Source organism: Propithecus coquereli, unplaced genomic scaffold (assembly GCF_000956105.1).
Source record: "Propithecus coquereli isolate 6110/MARCELLA unplaced genomic scaffold, Pcoq_1.0 Scaffold81, whole genome shotgun sequence".
Taxonomy (NCBI): Eukaryota; Metazoa; Chordata; class Mammalia; order Primates; family Indriidae; genus Propithecus; species Propithecus coquereli.
In genome coordinates, this window is record NW_012154285.1 from 3154792 (window position 1) to 3176980 (window position 22189).

The 22189-nt window shown below is 50.9% G+C and overlaps 1 protein-coding gene across 1 annotated transcript in view; it reads right to left on the bottom strand.

Moving 5' to 3' along the window:
* The window catches only part of DNAH10 (dynein, axonemal, heavy chain 10), a 127841-nt gene that overhangs the window by 39728 nt on the left and 65924 nt on the right, over positions 1-22189 (bottom strand). The window contains exons 34-48 of the mRNA XM_012663403.1: positions 19223-19402; positions 17891-18013; positions 16714-16848; positions 16200-16416; positions 15456-15575; positions 13990-14135; positions 11625-11777; positions 10303-10563; positions 8531-8703; positions 7417-7510; positions 6942-7109; positions 6212-6400; positions 1645-1816; positions 1273-1476; positions 559-639 (exon numbers count right to left, since the gene is read on the bottom strand). Coding sequence (XP_012518857.1) covers positions 559-639; positions 1273-1476; positions 1645-1816; positions 6212-6400; positions 6942-7109; positions 7417-7510; positions 8531-8703; positions 10303-10563; positions 11625-11777; positions 13990-14135; positions 15456-15575; positions 16200-16416; positions 16714-16848; positions 17891-18013; positions 19223-19402 — 2416 coding nt within the window. The remainder of the gene's footprint in view (positions 1-558; positions 640-1272; positions 1477-1644; positions 1817-6211; positions 6401-6941; positions 7110-7416; positions 7511-8530; positions 8704-10302; positions 10564-11624; positions 11778-13989; positions 14136-15455; positions 15576-16199; positions 16417-16713; positions 16849-17890; positions 18014-19222; positions 19403-22189) is intronic.

Here is a 22189-nt window from a genome sequence, read left to right on the forward strand (position 1 = left end):
GAGGAGGGAGGAGGGGACGGGTATTTGTATACACAAGGAGTGCAATGTGCACTACCCGAAGGATGGACATATTTGAAACACGGACTTGGGGGGAGAACCAAGGGCAACACACGTAACCTAAACATCTGTACCCCCATAATATGCTGAAATAAAAAAAAAAAAAAGCCAACCAGTAGGAGTACAGTTCCTGTTGCAATTACTCAGCTTTGCAGCTGTAGCATTAAAGCGGCCACAGGCAGTGTGTTAATTAATGAGTGAGTCCGTATACCAATAAAACTTTATTTACCAAAACAAGCGGTGGGCCAATCTGGCAGCAGGCCATGGTTTGCCAACTCATGCTTTAGATGACACCTAATCAATTTTTATCCTAAATTGACCTTGTAAGTCTCCTGAAATCCCTCTGGACTAAAACACAATACAGACCGAAAATAAAAAGCCATCTGTTACCACAGGGGTTTCTGGTGAAGGGATCTCCTGGACCAAATTCAAAGATGGAAAAGTGATAATAAATCGCTTTGTTATACCATCAATGTAGCCCCCACGATAGCTGTGACTTACCTAAATATGACTTAGCCACCGCATGCAGGGCTTGGGGAGGCCAGGGCATGAACCAGTCGATGCCAGTGTTGTTTACCAGACCTTGAAAAGACGAGAGATGAAAAAGATGCTCACTCAGCAGTCCCGAGATGGGCTCAGGAACTCCATACCATCTTCGGCAGCCCACAGATTGGCGGATGAGCCGGACGTGTCCGAGTCTAATTCATCAGGAGCAGTTTCTCAGCCTTGGCGCTACTGGCATTTGGGGGCAGACAGTCCTCTGCTGCAGGGGCTGGCTGTGCGTGGCAGGGTGTCTAGCAGCATCCGGCCTCTACCCACTAGATGCCAGCAGTATCCCTCAACCCCTTCCCTGCCTTGTAACCACCAAAAACGTCTCTGGGCACTGCCAGGTGCCCCTGCGGGAGGCAGAATCCCCCCCATCAGGAACCTCTGTCTAAGGGGAGGCACTGGCAGAATTTTCCCAGATGGGAGGGAGCAGAGAGCCACCCTCTACCCCCGTAGGCCTGGCACCTAGGAGCGTGAGCAGGACATCACCTACGCCTGAGCCCCGCAGCAGCCGCGAGGCTCGCCCTACTGTGCGGGGCCCACATTTCAGCCTGTTCTACTCTGTTTCTCCTGTTCTCCTCTACGGGAGGAACCTCGAGAGTGGGTGGACCCCGTGCGCACACGCCCTGCAGGCAGGGAAACCGGTCTGCAGGCTCCGCTCGAGGGTACCTGGGAAATTTCTGCACCGGGTCCTCAGGGTGTCCCCCACAGGCGACATGCCCAGGACGATGTGCAGGTTGTTTGCACTTTTGTTCACAAAGAACTGCCACACGGACTCCTTGGCCGGCCCCATGCCCGCCTTCGCAGCCTCTTGTCCAACCTGATTGAGGACGGACTCCTTCTCCTCTTCGGCAAACAGCGCAGGTACGATTCCTGGAAAACGAAGACACGTGGGCGGTTTTCTTTTGTCTCGAGGTCGTCATCTCTCTAGACACTGAGAGCAGGCGATCACAAAATAGCGGAAGCAGGAGGTCACGGGCGTGCTGCAGAGGAGGGCTGGGCCCTGACCCCGACACCCGAGACTCACTGGCCCGGCGGTACCTGAGGTCAGCATGTTGTTGATGAGCTCCAGGAAGCTCTCCTCGGCCACGTGGGCGTCCGTGAACAGAAAGATCATCGTTTTGTTCTCAATCCCAAGTTTCAGATAAAGGTTCTTCAGGTCATCCCGGAAATTGTTCTCCGCGTAGCCTCGGCTCAGCATGATCTCGAACACCTGCCAACACAGAGCACGGCGTCACCAAGCCACAGAGCACGGCGTCACCAAGCCACAGAGCACGGCGTCACCAAGCCACAGAGCACGGCGTCACAGCCGCCTACTGGTCTCCTCCTCTGCTGGCCACGTGCAGAGGGCACGGGCCGTCCACACGGGAGTACGTGGGTCTGGGAAGGCCTCCCTGTCATGAAGACGAGGCCCTCGGAGCCACCGAGAGGGAGGGGACGGACGAAAGCAGCCAGGGGCTGAGCCTGGAGGGAGAGGAAGACGATCACACGCACCCCAAAGCGCGCTCAGCCACGTGCTGGAGTTGACATGAAATTGGATAAATTGTGAGGAGATGTGGAAAGAAATTCAATGAGAAGCCATTCTGAATTCTTAAACTAGAAGATCCTATTTACACATAAAATAGATATAAATGTAAATAAGAACACACCTTTTCTGTTCGAGCATTCACTTTAGCTCAGAGGTAGAAGTGAAAACTTTCACGCGACAGGCAACCGTAATTTTGGAAACACGTCGTATTTCTCGTAACTGAGACCTCCGTTCCCCACGTCCCCTCAACGCTAGCACTCGCACACGCGGTCACGCACCAGCCACAGACTCCGGTGTCCGGCTCTGTCCGCTGCCTACGGACCTCCCGAGGGCACCATGTCCCCTCCCTCCGGCAGCGCCCGTGTGATCGCCGGCTCTGATCCCACCACCAACCCCGCTGCTCCCAGGGCCCAGCCACGCCCCGTGTCCTCGTCCCCCTCCCAGCCTCTGTCCCTTGACACCCTCCCCTCTGCTGTCCCCCTCAAGGCAGTATGTTGGGAAACCGCCTCAGATTCACCAGGACGAATCAACAGAAAAAATCAGTTTTCCAGAGGGGAACGTCTTATCCTACAGGAAAATGTAGAAAACAATGGGAAAACTATATTTTAATAATGAATGAATTCAATTACATATTTTATCAGATTTAAAGGTAACTCAGGCATATTAGTTTTTCATTCTTTTAGAAATACTTTAGACAAAAGGTCAATATTTGTGAAATAATGTAAGCTGGATTCATTGAATGAACCACACTCTTGTACATAAAGAATTCTCACAGATCAGTAAGTATATAAAAAGGCAATTCACAAAAGAAAAAAGGCAAATGTCCAATGAATATATAAAAAGATATTCCAACTTCACTATTAATTGAAGAAAAGATCATTTAAACTGCAATATTTTCCATCTATAATACTGGCAAATATCAGAATGACAATACCTAGTATTGGTAAGAGCATGCAGAAAACAGACATTGCCAATAGCATAAAGTTGCATTATTCTTTGTTGTGGGGGCGTGATTAGTTATTAAGACATTTTAAAAAATAATGGCTGGGCTCAGTGGCTCACGCCTGTAATCCCAGCACTCTGGGAGGCTGAGGTAGGAGGACCAGCCTGAGCAAGAGCAAGACCCCAACTCTTAAAAAAGAAAAAAAAAGAAAAGAAATCAAGTATGAGGAATAACATGCTTCTATACCCACCACTCACACTTAACATCGGCTGGAAAAAACTTTGTCCTATTTGCTTCAAGCCCATTTTCAACTAAGTTGCGAATCAGGTTCAAGTCCCCCCGCCTCGCCTGCATTCCCAGGCCCTTTTCACTCCCCAGTACGTTCAGGCCCGACCTTTCCAATGAGAAAGCTGGTGCCACGTACCTGAAATCTTTAAAAAGCATATACCCTTTAACCCATCAATTTCCCAATTTCTAAAGAGAGGGATCCTATGAAAAAAACTGAACAATGTTCAAAGACACACGAAGAAAGATGTTCATCGCTGCAATGTTTATAACAGTAAAACGAGGAAAAAAGCTACATGTCCACCAACAGAGATGGGTCATGTATGGCATATCCATGCAACGGGGCACTGTCCAGGGTTTCAAAAGACGATGTAAATATGTATTTATTGACTTGAAAAGATCAAGTGATCTTTTTACTTGATCAGTGATATAGTGGAAAAAACATATTACCAAAGTTATATTAATACTAACCCCTTGCTAAGAAGTAATATGTTTGTGTATTCATAGAAAAAGAAGAACATACAGATGGTCCCCAACTAATGATGGTTCAACTTGAGATTTTTTGACTTTACGACGGTGCCAAAGCAGGATGCAGTCAGCACGCTCCTTATCAGGGGCTGTGTCCTGATACGACCGTGGCAAGCTGAGGAGCACCTGCACGCGAAAATGTCACTAGTAACGGTGGCAGTCTTTAGGTTGTGAGGTTATAAGCGTTCGTTATTTTCTTTAGATTTTCTGCACTTTCTGAATTGTCGCAATGAGGATGTATTAAATATTACATTCAGAGAGAAAAGTGAGAGAATTCACAACAATGATTATCGTGTGCAATGGACTGAATGTGTGCGTCCCCCTCCCAAAATCCGCCTGCTGAAATCCTGACCCCAGTGTGGTGGTTGGGCCTTTAGGAGGTGATTAGGTGACGGGGGAGCCCTCACGCCTGAGATCAGCGCTGTTATAAAAGGGACCCCCGAAAGCCTTTCTCACTCTCTTCCAGCCACATCAGCAACCCAGAGAGGGGCCTCGCCGGCACCCGGCCATGCCGGACTCTGGTCTTGGAATTCCTAGGCTCCGGAACTTGGGAAATCACTTTCTGTTGTCCACAAGCCAGCCAGGCTAGGGCGCTCTGTTACGGCAGCCTCAGCTGCCAAAGACACTGTGACATCAGTGACAATGATGCTGAGTTAGATCTGATCCAGAAAACACGTAGAAGACAAATAGGAAAGTCTGTACGGAAGAACGTGTCTTCCTTGCTAGGGGAAGGATCAAGAAAACCCAACAAAAAGTATCCTCGCAAAAGGCAGGCTTCTCAAACGGGTCTGAGGCAGGTACGAGGGGCGGCTGAGCATCTGAGAGTAACAGGCTGGACGAGACCTTGCTCTGCACCACGGAGCGCCCACGTGGGTCACGAGGAGGAGCGAGGCACCCGGTACCAGCGCGCGGCAGAGACAGAGGCTTTGAGGATAAGGCGAGACCCTAAGGCGCGTCAGACGCCCGAGAGCTAAAGAAGGGTCGGGGAGCCAAGGACGAATCGTGGAGATGACTCTGCTTCACGACTCAGCCTCAACGCACGGTGCAAGGCTCCGGCTCGCGAGGCCCCTGCAGGTGAGTCACCCGTGGCAACTGCGGGAGGCATCTATCAGTTCTAGGATGGTCTGGAGAAACAGGAACCCGCAGACACCGCCGGCGGGATGTGAAATGGCGCGGCTGCTCTGGCGGGTCCGCGAATGATTAAACGTGGCACTGCCAGATGACCCAGCAACTCCACTCCCAGGAGTGCGCCCAGAGCAGCAAAGACATATGTCCGCACACACTGTATACACGCATGTCACAGCAGCACCGTTCACAACAGCCAAAAGGTGGGAACCACGCAAATGTCCATGAGCAGATGACGATAAACAAAATGTGGTCCATCCATACGATGGCATATTGTTTGGCCAAAAATGAAATGAAGTACCGACACGTGCTCCAACACGAACCTTGGAAGCATCATGCCAAGCGGAAGACGCCAAACACGAAATACCTCATGCTGTATGATTGTATTCGTACGAAAGTCTAGAACAGGGCAGTCTACAGAGACAGAAAGTAGGTTAGCGGTCGGTTGCGTAGGGCCGGTGAGAGGGGTGCGGAGATGCGGGTGAGAGAAAAAGGCACGGGGTTTCTTTCTGTAGTGATGAAAATGTTCTAAGCTAGACTGTGGTGATGGTTGTACATATCTGAATATACCAAAAAGCACCGATCGGTACACTTCAAACGGGTGAATTATATGGTCTTGAATTATATCTCAATAAAGTTGTTTTCTAAAAACAAATTCTAGGCTTGACCCCAAACTCTGCCAGTTGTGCAGATTCTGCAACCAGCGATTGCCAACCTCATACAACGGGCCCACCGCGGTTTGGGCCAAGCCCTCCACCATGTAAGCACACGCCACCGTTCATAGGACTTGCTTGTGTTTGATTTTTGAACTCGATTTGACATATTCTCTGTTCCAAAAACAATACAATACAGACAGTCCACCTTACCATGGTCGAACTTGGATTTTTGCACTTTACAATGGGTTCGTTGGGACATTAAATGCATTTTTGTCTTGCTGTATTTCTGACTCATGATGGGTTTATCAGGATGTGACCACATCGTAAGTCAACGAGCATCTGTAGTTAGATGCTTTCGATGGTCAGTAAAAATAAGATCAAGCCAAAAACAAGAAACAAACAAACAAAAAAACCAAAACCCACCTCTACACTCTATGAAAACATCATGGTACGATCTGCTGTAGACGGTCCCGATAGTTACATGAACTACCCACGGCAGAAACCGGCATGACACGCTATTTCTGGGAGGGGAGGCGGGCTCACCTCACAGCCGGCTGTGAAGGCGGCCAGCCGCGCCAGCGACTGCTTCCCCGAGCCGCCGACCCCCACCAGCAGGGCGTGGCCGCGGTCCATCCGGATGATGCGGTGCACGCGGGTTAAGTGCTCCAGGGCGTCGTCAAAGAGAACCAAGTTCATTTTGGTGTTGCTTTCATTATACTCTTCAAGAATTTCCTGAATTTAAAAAAAAAAAAAAAAGTTTTAACGGATCCCTGGATTTAAGAGGCGGACTCCCCTCCTCCTCCAGGAGATTAAGAACGGAGGAGACAGTTTTCTGAACATCCGCAGTGGCTGAAATAATCCCATCTTTGGGTTCACAGGACTCATCCACCTTTCACAATCAAATCTCGATCTCTGGGTTCTGACGGGCCGGCAGCAAGCCGAAGCGGGTCACGAGACTCATCTCGTGAATTTAAATGCAAACGAATGTCAGGGATCAGATGAGCGGTCCCCAAACCTAGCTGTGCGGCACCCAGGGACCCTCTGCAGGCCCAATGAAGCGAATCTCAGGGGGCAGGCCCAGGAGTCTGCGTTTAACAAACGCCTCGCCGGGGTCCTTCCGGTGCACCGCTGGGCGTGGAGACCACCAGGGCAGACGCAAGCCCACATCTGACACCCCGAGCAAGAGCCGCGGCTGTTCCTTCCCGGGCACCCACTCCATGCTCGGCTCCCCCGCTTGGCCCTGCTCCGGGGGGCAGGTGAGGCCCGTCCACACCTGGAACAGGGCCTTGGCCGCCTCGTAGTCCTGGATGTCTTCGTACACACGTGGCTCCCCTTCGTGCAGAGCCATCCGGAAGTCTCCGAACAGTATGGGATCCCTCATCGCCGTCTCCAAGTCATCGGTAAAATGTTCCGTGACCAAGCTTCTTATGTGCTCTTGTACCTTAAAACACAGGACCGTTAAGGACCAAACTCGACAACAGCACACGCGCCGGAACTTGTCAGGAAAAGAGTACACGCTATTATTACCTAGAATAATTTGCATTTGATTTTTCCCCAATTGCTACGAGGTACTTAATAACCAGCCCACCACCCTCCTTTACCTCTTGACTTTTATTGTTAGTGTCTAGTTTTCTGCAATTAGTGTCCCATATAAAAAGTACATCGGGGTTGTTCTTATGCTTGTTTTACTCAGAGAAGAACCCCGTGGTTAGAGTCGTGCGTTTGCTGGTCCGTGTCACCGTACTGACCAGCTGCTTGTCTGTGTCATTGATCAGCCGGTCGTGGAAGACTCTGAGGCACTCGTTCCTCCACACTCTCACCATCTGGGCCACCGTCTGGAACCTGCGCGACAGAAGGGGCAAAATGAGCCATGGCGTCCCCCGCAGCAGAGCGAGGCCGATGCCGCCATTTCCAGATGCTTACACGGGGCGTGGGAAAGGACCCGCATTTCTGGAGTCCTCTTCCCCCTAGTGTCACATTAATGGGATGTGAGCAGAGCCCTACAGAAGCTAACGAATTAAATGTAAAGACCACAAGGTCCTCACCCATAACTTATCCTACTGTGGGGAAGAAAAAAGAGCATTTATCTACATGTGGCATAAATGACATAAAGTAAGCACCTAACGTCGCCCCACTTGCTGGAATATACGAATTCAAAATCAGCATCAGGGCCACTGGCAGCTCCTTTTTCTAAGAGCCAACTCCATCTGGTTCCAGTTCCCTGTTTTCTGGCAAAGAGCCATCACCCCACCCAAAACACGCTGCTAGACTGCGCTCTATAACTTCAAGGGCAGCCACGAGCAAGTTTGGGTCCATGGAAAGTCTTTAACTCATTTTTCGGTATTTCGTTGATCCGTAATACGAATCCACATAATAGGATTCTGCTTGCGAATCTACGTAAAGTAGATGTGCATGTGAAGACGTAAGTTGAGTTCTAATGGGAAATTTTCTACACTCAGACTTAAATCCTTTCTGTTCTCCATTTACTTCTCCTAAGGACACACATCACCACGCAGCAACTGGAAAACGATTCAGTTGCATGAAAGGCTCCAGGCAGGAAAACTCCAACTTCAGAACTGAAAACGAGAGGTCAGCAAAGCAGTCCCCCGGGGGTCAGATGCACCTGTCCCCACGTCAGCATTTCTGCTTCTCTTCGTCCCGCCTGTCTGCAACCTCAGGGCTTACAGAGCATCGGGCCTCACGCCAAGCATGTGTCTATTTTCTTAGGTCAACATAAGCAAACACACCGGGTAACTAACACGCCCTGATTCATCGAAATCATTGATAAGTTCTCTGTCTTAAAAGCATAAAAGAAATTGTCCTACCTACGGCGAATGTTTTAGTAAGAGAAACCAAACTCACCTCACTGGGTTAGTGAGGACAAGACCGTTAAAGACTCGGGAGAGATCACGAAGGTTAAAGATGTAATGGAACTTCGATGGAGTGGGAGGCAGGTCCTGAACGATACTTCTGTAGAGTGCCAACGTGCAGAACGTCAGCTTGTCACTCACGGCCACAACGCTCTCGTGAAATGTCTAAAAAATTAAAAGGCCTTCAATAGATGAATGAATGAATATACAACAGCATATCATTTGGCCATAAAAAGGAACGAAGCACTTGTACGTATTACGAGCTGGATGAACCTTGGAAACACCATGCTAAGTGAAAGAAACGAGACACAAAGGACCACATTCGTACAGATGGATGACTCCGTCTATATGAAAACCCAGAACAGGCGAATCCATAGAGACAAAAGGTAGATCAGTGGTTGTCGGGGGACGAGGGGTGGGATGGGAGTAACTGCTACTGACAATGGGCTTCCTTCTGGGGTGATGCAATGTTCTGGAATTAGCTAGTGGTAATGGTTGCACAACGTTGTAAATGGACTAAATGCCGCTGAATTGTATGCTTTAAAATGCTTATTAAGTGAATTTTACCATTTTTTAATGGAAATTAAAAAATTAAAAGGCCAGAGAAGCTCATCATCTGATCTGCTTTTATCTCTAGTCTGGATGTTCTTATTAGCTGCCCAGTCAACATGACGTGAAACCAAACACCCAAGCCGGCCCTCAGTCTGAGCTGTGTTTGGGTGGCACAGACCTCACGGTTCTGAAAGCGAGTGCCCTCGGGTAGGGCGTGAGCAGGCCGGGTGCTCACACGTGACCTACTCCGTGCCTTTACCTCCCCCACCTGGCCCCCGGAGCTGCTGCGTGGTGCAGACTCTGTTTGGTAGGGCAACGTCAGGATCGGGTTGCTGTGTAAATGAACGGGCTCCATCTGGGGGACCCACGTGAGTCGTAATGATGGCAGCAGTAACTGGTGTCTAGTGAGTACCTGCTATGTGCCAGACACTGCAACACACACATTTTTCCCCTTTTGTTCTCCCCAAGCCCAGTGAGGTGGGTTCCACTGTCCTCTCCCTGCTCCAGGTGAGAATGGGGGTCGGGAGAGCCCGAGGAGCAGAATGGGGCCTGACTCGGAACCCCAGGCCCCTGGTTGGCTCGCCGCTGTAACTCAGCGTGACGTACGTCACTCAGGGCCACATCACGACTGCCACGGGCCCCTTCCCCCATAAAAATATAGTAAAATTACATTTTATAACTGCATCGGTATAAAGACAATTTTTTTCTTCTGATTTTAAAAGAAGTTAAGACATTTCCAATGGCCCTTGGAAGTATCGCAGGCCCTTGGCATTGTCCCTGCCGTGCCTGATGGCCGAGTCGGCCCCGCACACATTTCTACCCGACACAAGGTCTTCCGGTTTAGACTTCTGATTAAAACCAAGTTACCGGCCGGGCGCGGTGGCTCACGCCTGTAATCCTAGCTCTCTGGGAGGCCGAGGCGGGCGGATTGTTTGAGCTCAGGAGTTCGAGACCAGCCTGAGCAAGAGCGAGACCCCATCTTTACTAAAATTAGAAAGAAATTAATTGGACAGCTAAAAATATATAGAAAAAATTAGCCGGGCATGGTGGCGCATGCCTGTAGTCCCAGCTACTTGGGAGGCTAAGACAGGAGGATCGTTTAGCCCAGGAGTTTGAGGTTGCTGTGAGCTAGGATGACGCCACGGCACTCACTCTAGCCAGGGCAACAGAGCGAGACTCTGTCTCCAAAAAAAAAAAAAAAAACCAAGTTACCGAGGTATGGCCTTTCAGGATGGAGGAGTAAATTAAATGCAAAGACTCCTCTGAAGGGAACAGCACGTTGAAGACACTGAACAGCGAAATAAATCTCGGGTCGACTTCGTTGCGGCCTCCGCCGGCTTTTCCCATGGCGGCGATGAAGCCGAGGTCGCGAATGCTCTTGCAGTTCAGCTCCTTCCCCCGGTCATACAAGTAGCCCTTCTCCAGCAGCAGTTTCAGCAAGGCGATCGGCTGCTGGGTGCCGTATTCGTCCACCTCGATTTTTGTTTCGAGAAAAGAGAACGGTAGCATCGTAAGGCAGAACCCAGAGGCCTCCGCTGACCGTCTAGACTAAAGCTCATGCCTCCTGCTGCCCTCTCGGAGCACCTGGTTTTAGTTTCATAGGGCTTCTCGGATTTTGCTATTGTAAGTTCATGTGTGATTATTATTTTAAGTCTATCTCCCTCTCTAGACTGTAAGCTTCATGAGGGCAGGGACTATATAGGTTTCGCGCATGCATGGCACCAGCCTATAGGAGGTGCTCTATAAATACGTTAATTAGATGGACGGAGGGGTGGACAGGTGGATGGACAGATGAACGTATGGATGGATGGATGGGTGGATGGATGGGTGGATGGATGGATGGATGGATGGGTGGGTGGGTGGATGGATGAGGGATGGACAATTGAATGGATGGATGGGTGGACAGATGGATGGATGGGTGGCTAGATAAACCGATGGGTGGGTGGAAGGAAAACAGGTGGATGGATCAACAGAATAGATGGGTAGATTAATAAATATATGGATGGATGGATCCTGGCTTTGCACACAGTCCTTCTGGAAGATAGACTTTCAGGGAAAAATGGTTCTGTGAAGTGATATAAATTTAAATTCCAGTATGCTAAGTGCAAAACTTTGTGCTTCTCAGGCTCTGGCCCCAGAAACACACTCACCATACAGCTAAAATTTTCCTTCCTTGGTAAATCCAGAGGAATTCTTGGGAAGTGTCTGCCCTGATGCTTCCAATGTATATGAGGCCAAGAACAGGATTATTCTCTAAAGTAGAGCTCATCTGGAAGCCACCTACTCAAACCCATGCTGAACGTAGTGCAAAGGCTGCCTGCTGTCTGCTTTCCTCCTCTGGGAAGCTAAGGGACACGGTCAGTAGGGACAGGTCCCTCTGTGTACCGGCATCCCAGGAACACGCTGCCCAGGCGGGCTTCCCGCAGCCTGCACGGCCGTGCAGAGTTCAAGGGCGGTTCTCGCACTCGCTCACTTCCCAACACAAACACAAGCACCGTCTTGCCCCTCCCTCCCGCCCCTTAAACTCCCACCACCTTGGGCATGTTCATGTCGTCCATGAACACCAGCAGGCGCTTTCCCATGGGCGGGCCGTAAGTGTCTTTGGTTCGCTTTTCCACATTTGCCTCTAAATTTCTCTGGATATCCATGGACGTGGTGCGGGAGGAGAAATTGACCGTTAACACAATCTGAAGCAGAAAGAGACGATTCAAAAGGTCAGCTTTCTCTGCAGAGTGTCGCAGTCAATGTTCCAGCATAAGCTACCACGTCTATTTTGCAAGGTCACTGGTCCCTGGACTAACCTTTGCATAACCCAGTGTGGCTCTGTGCTTCGTTATTCTTTAAGTGCTAAAGCAAGAATTCCTCTTTCCCTTTGGCACATTCTATGAGCCAATAACGAGTTGCTGTATGTGGGCCTTGGGGACGACGTGGCTTTGCGGAAAGTGGACTAGGGGGTCTTGGCTCTGCACATTCTAGTTAAGTGACCTCCAAAGTCATTTACCCTTCCAGAGCCTCATTTTTGTCACCTGTAATATGATTGTAACAACATTGGTTTGAACTTCTTTGTAGGGTGATTGTATCATACGAGATGCGACACATAATGGCATTTGCAACGTAACAAGATGCAAACATAAATTACTAGCATGCCGGCCGCATCTTCGTAAATAGCGCAAAGACGGCGTGAACACCCAGGAGTTGCTGGAGAGAAAGGTGAGGAAGTTCCCCCGGACCCTCATGCACATGTCCTTGGGTCCTCTCCCCATGCCGGCCCATCCCCCAGAATTGCCACTGCACTGGGTCTGAGATGTTTTAAACAAGTTATCAGTGATGTCAGTGCTGCTGGGGACACACTTTGAGAACCGCTATCTTCCACAGCACCCTCCAACTAGGGCGTCCACAGTGCAGACGCACAGGAGGGGGACACGCCGCAGCTGAACGCACATCTTGTTAAAGCCAACATGTTCGATGCGCCTTGCCGGGCCAGTGAGCACCAATGTCAGAGTCCCAGGGGCAGGGAGCTGGGAAGAAGTCTCCTGAACGTGGCGTCCCTGTGCCCGACTCCACAAACCCACAGGTCCCCCAGCTGAAAATGTCCCTTCTGCTCCAGCCACACTGACATCCTTAAAGCTAAATCCCCCGCGTCTGCATGCGACAGTACTCGAGTGAGCCTGCTGGCTCCCGGGCAGCCCAGCCCTGTCCTGCCACATCCCTTAAGGTGTCCAGGGCAAAGCCTGGCTGAGCACTCCCGCCCCAGAGGGCCACACGGTTTCCTGGAGCCCCGTGGCTACCGGAGCCCCTGGGAGTGGAAGAGGCACAAACCTAAGCGAGAGAATCAGGGGGAAGCAGAGGGAAAGCCTTCTCCCGGCTGAGCTCCCGGCAGGCCAGAACGGGAATTGGAAGCTTAAACGCTGGACAGGCTCTGACACACAGAGAGCTCAGTCCTCGCAGACTGGAGGCAAGTATCTGAGAGCTGGACCTCCTGGAAATCACGGCAAGCCCCCTGGAGGAGCGGGAGTCTCCACTCGGTTGTAACGTAAGTGAAGACGCCGGACAGCCAGGGCAGCCGGAGGGGTGGGCAGGAGTTGGCCCACGTAGGGCTGTCCGGGTGCAGAGGAGGCACCTGCCTCCCTGCCGCCTCGGTGCGCCCTGCCACACCCGCACTGCCACATTCCCTGTTGTCATCGTCACGCTTGTTCCCACTGCCTGCGAATCCTTCCAGAGCAGACCTGGACAGGCTTGCTCACTGTCACTTGTCCTGTGCACCCAGCAAGCCCCGCCCCTGGCACATGTCAGACCCCACCACCACCACACTGGACAAGCAGCTGGAGGAAGCAAAGACTTCAACAGTTTTAGAAACCCCAAAATGATGACGCATCCGTGACAGCCTCCAGGAGGGTCCCCAGTCATCCTCGCCGCCAGGCAGTCACACCTGGTGCATCTCCCACACTGCACCAGGTGGCTCTGGTTGTCTCTGACCCACAGAATACAGCAGAAGTGATGGGAGGTGGCGTCTAGGGCCAGGTCATGAAAGACATCGTGGCGTCTGCTTTGCTGTCTCTCTTGGACACTCAGGAGGAAGCCAGCTGCCATGTCACGACCACACTCCCCTTGGAGAGGGCCACACGATGAGGAACTGGGGCCTCCAGCCTTCAACCATGGGAAATGCCATCTCGGACAAGGACCCCCAAACTCTAATCAAGCCTCCAGGTGACAACAGCCCTGGCCACTGCTCGACTGCAACCCCATGACAGAGCCTGGGCCAGAACCACCGAGCTAAGCTGCTCCCAGATTCCTGACCCCCAGAAACCGTGAGATAATAAGCGTCTGTTGTGTTAACCTGCCCCGTGCTAGGGTAATTTGTTACACGGCAGTAGATAACGAATACTAGTCATGACTTACGTTTGTTTCTTCGTTCAGATTTTTGAGGAAGTTCTGGGTAGTGGCTGTCTTCGAAGTGCCAGATTCACCAACAAAAATAACGGGGTGCTTAATTTTAACCATTTGTCCCAATATCCAGGTAGTCCGGGTGGTATCCACTGTATGAACTGTTAAAAACGCATTGAGAACGGGAGATCGCAGGGACTCCAGACAGGGTGAGCATTTGGCAACTTGGAGCTTCACAGAATCCCTCAAATCCCATAAAAAGCATCAGTACAAGCCAAGACGTGATCTTGAAAACATAGATACGGGGAAACTTTCTTCTTAGGAGAACCTCCCACCCCAGCCATCACTTCGATAGCTTTATTGAGGTGTAACTTGCGCACCATAACACTCGCCCGTTTTAAGTGTACGATTTGAAGAGTGTGATACAGTTCTATGACTGTGATTGTCACCACAGTCCAGGTTTAGAACGCCCAAATTGGTTTTGTTTGTTTGAGACAGAATCTCGCTCTGTTGCCCGGGCTAGAGTGCCGTGGCGTCAGCCTAGCTCACAGCAACCTCAAACTCCTGGGCTCAAGAGATCCTCCTGCCTCAGCCTCCCGAGTAACTGGGACTACAGGTAGGTGTGCACCACCACGCCCAGCTAATTTCTCTTTCTATTTTTGGTAGAGACGGGGTCTCGCTCTTGCTCAGGCTGGTCTCAAACTCCTGACCTCACGTGATCCTCCCACCTCAGCCTCCCACAGTGCAGGGATTACAGGCGTGCGCTGCCACGTCCGGCCCCAAACCATTTTTAACATCTGATTCTGGTTTATACTCAGGATGTTAAAAACTCAACTTCTCTGTTGCTTACATCCCTCGGACCCCTGCAGGATTTGGTTTCCTGACCAACACCTTCCCCTGAAGAGACAGTGAAACCACAAGTCAGGTGTGGCAGTTTTCAATCCTGGGGGGTTCCTGCGAAAACAGGCACGCCTCACCCTATAAGCACAATGGACCAAAATCAGCCCCATGTTCTGTGAAGCTGTTCGGCCCCCACTTTGTGTGAACAGCCAGAGCAGTGCATCTAAAGCATGGCTCAGCGTGGAAACGCCCACAGCACGCGGCCTCTGCAGGCAGCGCTGTTTCCCAGACGCTGCCTCGGTGTCTCCCGTGTCATCCCTTCCTCGGGCCCTTCCCGCGCCGCCAGCTCTGCAGGCTGAAGGGAGCCCGAGGAGACCCCGGAGGAAGCAGCGGCTCGCCCGCCCGTGGGACGGGCCTGCAGGGGGAGAGCCTAGAGGCGCAGCCACCAAGATGCTCAGGGCCAGCAAGGGACAGAAGGAACCAAAGGGGCCGCCCTCGTGGCAGGGCCCACGGCTCACTCTCCTCAGCCCCTGCACCAGGGACTCGGGGCGCCACAGAGCCCGTGGGGTCTTCCTCACTTCCTCCCGGAACAAGGACCCCACAGTCTGAAATCCGGGAACAGGGGCTGGACTGTCACTCACCCAGGATGTCGACGAACTTCCTCTGGTGAGAATGGACGTACTCTGGGACTAACCTACTCCACGGGATCCACTGCCTTCGCGTGCTGTCGAAGTGGAAGTCATACAAGGTGGGGAGGTGACCTGCGGTAAATACGGCCTGTGTCACTGCCATCAGAGACTCAGACACGTAGAATCGGTCCTGGCGCGGCTTGCAACGAACGCACGCGCTCGCTCAGCAGACAGGCAGGACAGCGAGGCTGTGATGCTGCTCCAACGCGAGACGGGCGCTCGCTCAGCACCTCGCACTGAGGCTGCCGGCGACCGGACAGACGCTGAGTGCTCTGAACTCTGACCCAGGCGAGCGACAGGCAGTCCCGGCGCACAGCACCAGGTTCTGCAGAAGAGGAAGCAGAGGCCCGACCTGGGTGCGGCAGGGCAGGTCCCGAGAAGGCCCAGGTGCCCGGGGCAGCTGGAACACGCAAAGTCTAAAGAGCTAAAACAGAGCGAAGGAAGCCAGCACCGCAGCTGCGGCGGAAGAAGGCTTAGCTCATCAAGAAGGTCGTCCAAAGGGCTGGGCGTCTGCTACAGCAGCGGCGCACTTGAACTTCTCCGGGGCACCACCCGACGCTCTGACCACCGCACGTTTCTCTACAAAAGCCAACGACGTGGAAAACCCACACAGACATGAACACGGAAAAGCAAGTTTGCTGCCTCTGAAAACCCAGCCGAAAGCACTCAGAGCAGGAAACGGGGGACAGTTCCTACCTGGCAATTCCCCGGGTTTGGCCCAGACTCCTTCCGTGTCGGCGGTGGGCAAAGAAGCGATGCGTTTAATACACTCGTCAAATCTGGCCCTTCCGTCCTCGAGCAGGGCGGCCCCCAGCGAGCAGTACAGCGCCTCCAGGAAGTGGCACTCCAGCAGCTCAGGGTCCTCTACCTCTCCGTCCAGCAACGCATCCAGCATCTTGGTTAACTGGGCCACCTGGTTCACGGGGAAATGCCTGGTTCAGCCCACGTATTCCACCCACGGGGAACGGCTCCAGCCCTGCATCCTGGGATCCCAGAGCGACGGAAACACGTGTCCCCCGATCTTAGTCCGGACAGGTGGAGCCCAGTGTCTTGACTCGCACAGGGTCACACACGCAAGTGTCGTGTCGTCCCCGACGCTAACCCGCAATGTCGCAGGTCACCCATCTGGCACCTTCGCCCCCCTGAAAAGCCCGACGCGGGTCTATCTTAGGGAAGAATTTTTTTGCTCGTGGCAGCGACCGTCTCTCACCATGTTTAGGTCCGTCTGAGGCACGATCGTCTTCAGCTTCTCGCCCTGTCTCCCGTCCACGATCCCCTCGACGATCACGTCGATGAGGTAGGGCACGTATTTCCTGAAGAGACCATCTAAGTTGCTTTGCTCCAGCTACGAAAGAGCAGAATTCCAAAGCGCTTTCAGGGGTTTACGGATTTAAATGAAGTTGGCAGAAAGCTTTTCTCGTGAGGGTCGGAAACATCTTCCGAAGAACGCTGAGTGTGGCAGGCGAGGAAACCCTGACGCCAGAGCCTCACGTTTGCAGACATCTGTCCTGTACGACATACTTTTCATTTCGTCACAAAGCATTTTGCTTTGCTGCCACGGGGTCTACCCCACCCGGGAGGGAGGACAACAGGTCCCATTTCACAGAAAAGGGACCGAGCATCTTTGAGTTCAGGTGACATAACCACAGCCACCCGGCAAAGCAGCGGAAGGCCCCTCTCCCTATCGAGGCGTCGGCGACCACGAGGGACTGCCTGGATCGCCAGACAAGTCCCTCTCCCACAGGACGGTGCCTCAGATAGTCCAATCATGGCTCCCTTGGTCTTCTCTTCTCTGCAGTAATTACGTCCTGGTTTCCAGGTCACCTCCAGCCTGGCAGCCCTTCTAGAGACACACCCAGACCATCTGTGTCACTTTGAGAATGTGGTCATGGTGTCCTGGGCGTGATCGAGCCACCGCCCACACATGACTGTCACATCCGTCTCTGCTCCTTTCAAAGAGGCCCTGTGTTAAGCACACTTCTGGCCTGCCGCCTGCTTGTGTAAATAAAGTTTTATTGGTACACAGCCATGCCCATTTGTGCATATACTGTCTCCGGCTGCTCTCCTATCACAATGGCAGAGCTGAGCACTTGCAAAAGAAAGCATATGACCCACAAAGCCTAAATATTTATTGCTCTATCTACCCCTTTACAGAAAACTTTGTCAGCCCCTGGTTTAGACCATCGAAACCATTACCTATCCCACCGGCTGTGAACGATCTGAAGTTTAACAAGCATGTCCGCCATGCTTTCGCTGGACGTGTGCTCAAGGACGTGGGCAGGTGGAGGGCAAGGTCATGGCCTTCAACTGCAAACATCCCTCAGGGCCACGTTATCCGACCGACCACCACCACTAATAACTAAGTTCGTGTCAGAAATAGTTTTCACCTTGTTTTGTATTCGATTAACCCATTTTTTCCAGTACGGTTCATATTTCAAGTTTTTAGGATCCACGTAAACCATCCCACATCGAGAGACGGTGGCAGGGGAGGCGTACTGCAAATCTCCGACCTGGAGAAGCAAAGAAAATCAATCACATCCACAGCTCTAAACAACATGGACTAGATAGCTGAGGGCCTTTTTCTCGTGCAAAGTTTCTACAACTGCATACGACCCAGGTCCTGTCAAAATTAACAGAGCTTTCACGAGGTTTTTGCTCCAACATCTCGGTTTATGATGGGAAGATTATATATCTGTGATGTTGTAACACCTTTGTGAGTTTTCTCTTTCTATAAAAATTAATGTGAAAATGAGTATGTTGTAGAATATCTGACAAAAACAGAAAAATATAAAGAAGAAAATAAGTTACTTGAATTCCACCACCCAGAAACAATTATCAATTTGGAGTGTTTTCCAACTTCAGTATTTTTTTTTAACATAGTTCAGATCAGATAGCATGAAAGTAAGTGCACACCTAAACCAGCAATATTAACAAGTCTATCTCTCTAGGAAAGAAAACATGGTTCAGTCTGCAAATGGGATAACGGTATGTGCAAACACTCGTGCACTGACAAATCTTGCAGGCCGATTTGGAAATGGCATCGATATCGAGTTAGAGTGAAAGCCAGTCCCAGGCCCACAGCTAGGAAAAAAGCCATCCATGTTGCAAGCAGGATGCGGTGGGCCTTGGAGAGCAGTCCAGGAAATAAAGGGACTCAACAGAATACTCGATATGCCGGAAAGTTTGAAAAAACAAATGAGGGTAAGATAAAAACAAACAGTGTGAGGGGGGAAAGGAAGGCAGTCAAAAACTCCAAACAGATGGCTCTAAGGAAAGTAAAGGTAATCGGGACGTACTGCTCAGCTCAGCAGTAAATATTTCCATCTTCCTGTTTGCTGTTAACCAGTTTAACCATGCACTGTTCTGAGGAGGGGAGGAGGATACTGGTAGGAGAGATGAATTCTCACTTTCGTAGCAGTCAATAGGTAATGTATAAACTGTAAAACGTATAAAGGAAGAAACAGCACACTGAGCATGTTACTTACAGATACTATGGTAATCGTCAGGAAAAACAACTCAAAACAAAGTAAATTAATCACCTCTGGGATGGAGTAAAGAGGGAACGAGGGAGTAGATAAAGAACAAAGAGTTGCACTCATCATGAGCTCTCGTGCATTGTTTTCTTACAATCGTCTGTATCGATTACTACTTTAATAAGCACTCAGATTTTTACTTCAAAGAAAGACGTATGTTCAGAATCATTTTCCCTCACGACTCGCCTCGAAGAGCAGGGCGCAGTGCGCCTGCAGCCGGATGCGCTCCCCGTTGGCCAAGGTCAGCAGCCTGTTGTCGTCCATCACGGAGTTCATGTTTTCCACCCACAGGGCATCCACGTCCCCGTCAAATAGAATATACCTGCGGCGACCAAAGAAGTCTCCAGTTACGGAACCAGGTGTGACCTGCCCATGTGCAGACCTGTGTGTCTCAGGTTCTGAGACACAGCACCCTGCTTGGCCCAGATGTTTGACCCACGGGGGACAGAAAAACAGTCTGAGTTAGTTGCCAACATTTTAGAATCAGGGAACTTTCCACAAACATCTGGAGTTGTCACCTCTCGGACACACTGGGAGGTCTGAACACAGGGACCTACGTTTCTGCCTGGGAACAAGCTGACGAGGCTGAGTAGGAGCTGCCCAGGGAGACAGAAAGTGTCACCGTGCATCCCCACCCCTCGCTTCTTCTCTTAATCCGAGGCTGGCATCAATTGCTATTTATCACTGGTTTTAACCCCCGGTTTCCTCATGGTAGAGTTAAGAGAGAAGGGGAGTATTTTGAACATCCACGTGTAGTGGGTAGATGTCACCCCGCCACGGATGTGTTCGCCCGGGAGCACCGACTATGACCTCATCTGGGAAAACGCCTCTGCAGAGTGGCTAAGTTAAGGGTCTCGAGACGAGATATTCTGGATGATACAGGTGGGCCTTAACCCGGTGACGAATGTCCTCAGAAGAGCAAAGCAGGGGGAGATTTGGGACACACGGAGAAGGCCGTGTGAAGACGGAGGCAGAGATCGGAGGGACGCGGCCGCGGCCCAGGAACACCCGGAGCCACGGAAGCTGGACAAGGCCGGGGAGGACTTGCCCCGAGAGGCCCCCGAGGGAGCGCGGACCCACCGACACCTTTACGTCAGACTTTTGGCCTTTAGAGCTGAGAGAGAATAAACTTCTGTTGACTGAAGCCACCTGGTCACTTGTTCCGGCAGCCCTGAGAAACTAATATGACATAAAATTTGTCCCACTTCACTCCTTCATGCCACCTGCAAGGTCCCCGGCAGCAGGTGAGCTCACAAGCCCCGGTTCACACACCGTCTGTCCCCGCAGCAGGCCCACCTCGGCTGCAAGGCCTCAGTATTCAAGCTACGCGACGCCTCAACTCTGTGGCTAGGACAGGTTACACTGCAGCAAAGCCCAGCTCCAAAGGATGGGCTCTGTCACTCTGCTGTGTGGCCACACGGTTTGATGTTGCTGCTTCCATTTCATTCACTGATATCAGCAGTTAGATTTTTTGCAGCATTAACATTTTTTCTTCCACGATTTTTTTAACTTTTTCTTAAAAAATTCCAAACTTATAGAATTACAAGAATAGAATAGTACAAACAACTGCCCATATGCCCTTCAACCAGATTCCGCAATTGTTAAATTTTTTTGCCACATTCATGCTCTGTCTCCCTGAATTTTTAGAGTCAGTTCTAAATACTTACGCATGTATGTCCTAAGAACAAGCAGTTTCTCTTACATAATCACAGCACAATTATGAAATTCAGGAAATTTAACATTGATACAATACTACTATCTAATACACAGTCTGTATTCAAATTTCACCAATTATCCCAACAGAAAGACTCCCTTTTATATTCATTGTAAGAAGACAAGACACTTTGGGAGGCCAAGACAGGAGGATCGCTTGAGGCCAGGACTTTGAGATCAGCCTGGGCAACATAGTGAGACCCCATCTCTAAAAAAATTTAAAAATTAGCTGGGCATGGGTGTGCAGGCTTACAGTCCCAGCTGCTCAGGAGGCTAAGGCAGGAGGATCACTTGAGCCTAGGACTTTGAGGCTGCAGTGAGCTATGATTGTGCCACTGCATACTCTAGCCTAGGTGACAGAGTGAGACCCTGTCTCTAAAAAAAAAAAAAAAAAATGCTCAAACCATTGGGGAAGGTGTGATGAAGAAGGGGACATTTGCATGGTCACAGGGCATCTCCCTACAGACCACATATCAACTGCAAAGGGGAAATGAAATGGCACCTTAACCCAACAACCAAAGTTAAAACCACCAATGATGGTGCAAACCAACCTCATCTGCCCCCAACAAGCTGCTGAGACGGACCCATCACTCCTGCATCATTCCTGTGAAAAAGGCCCAGCCTGAATCCAACTATGAAGCATCTGACAAGCAAAAGCTGAGACCATTCTATAAAACAGCTGGTCTGGAATCTTCCAGAACACCAAGATCATAGAGGACAAAGAAATCCTGAGGATTTCCTGAAGGATCCCAAGGAGACGACAACTGAACTCCACGTGAGACCCTGGGCTGATCCGGAATCGGGGAGGTGCTACAAAGAGGTTGTTCCAGAAGCCGGTTGATCCAGTCCAGAATTTAAAACACAATCCACACGAACTCCCCACTAGGCTTCCCATTTGCCGTTTGTGGTTTATACTGAACTTAAAGGAACCACATTTCACCAAAAATGTGGCCCCAACACAAATGAAAACAGTTTTGCCTGTGAAGGACACCAAGAAGCTAACTTACATGTACACTTCATATTCACAGATATCACATATTCCTATACATGACATTTATGTAAATATTCCGCAATTAACGGTGTGTAGGAGTCCCTAGTTGGGACTTTAGAGTCTTGTTATTTAAGGTTTTTATTATTAATGGTATTTGACTAGAGCATAAAATCAGGACTGTTCCTGAGTTTACCAGGAGGTATCACAGGAACAACTGAAAGCTCTTCACTGCTGTGCCCACAGAGCGTTTCCACGCTGGGCCTCACTGCCCTGCTCGGCAGGTGACAGAGTGAGCAGCGCGTCGCCGCCCACGCCTGCAGGCGGGAAAGTCTGACAGGCCCCAGCACTCTCGCCGCACTGGCTGCCTTTGCTTGGCTTGCCTGCCGTAGGCCGTGGGGACCAGACAGTCTGGCTGCACTTGAGGGCTCAGAGTCACACAGCTCAGGTCC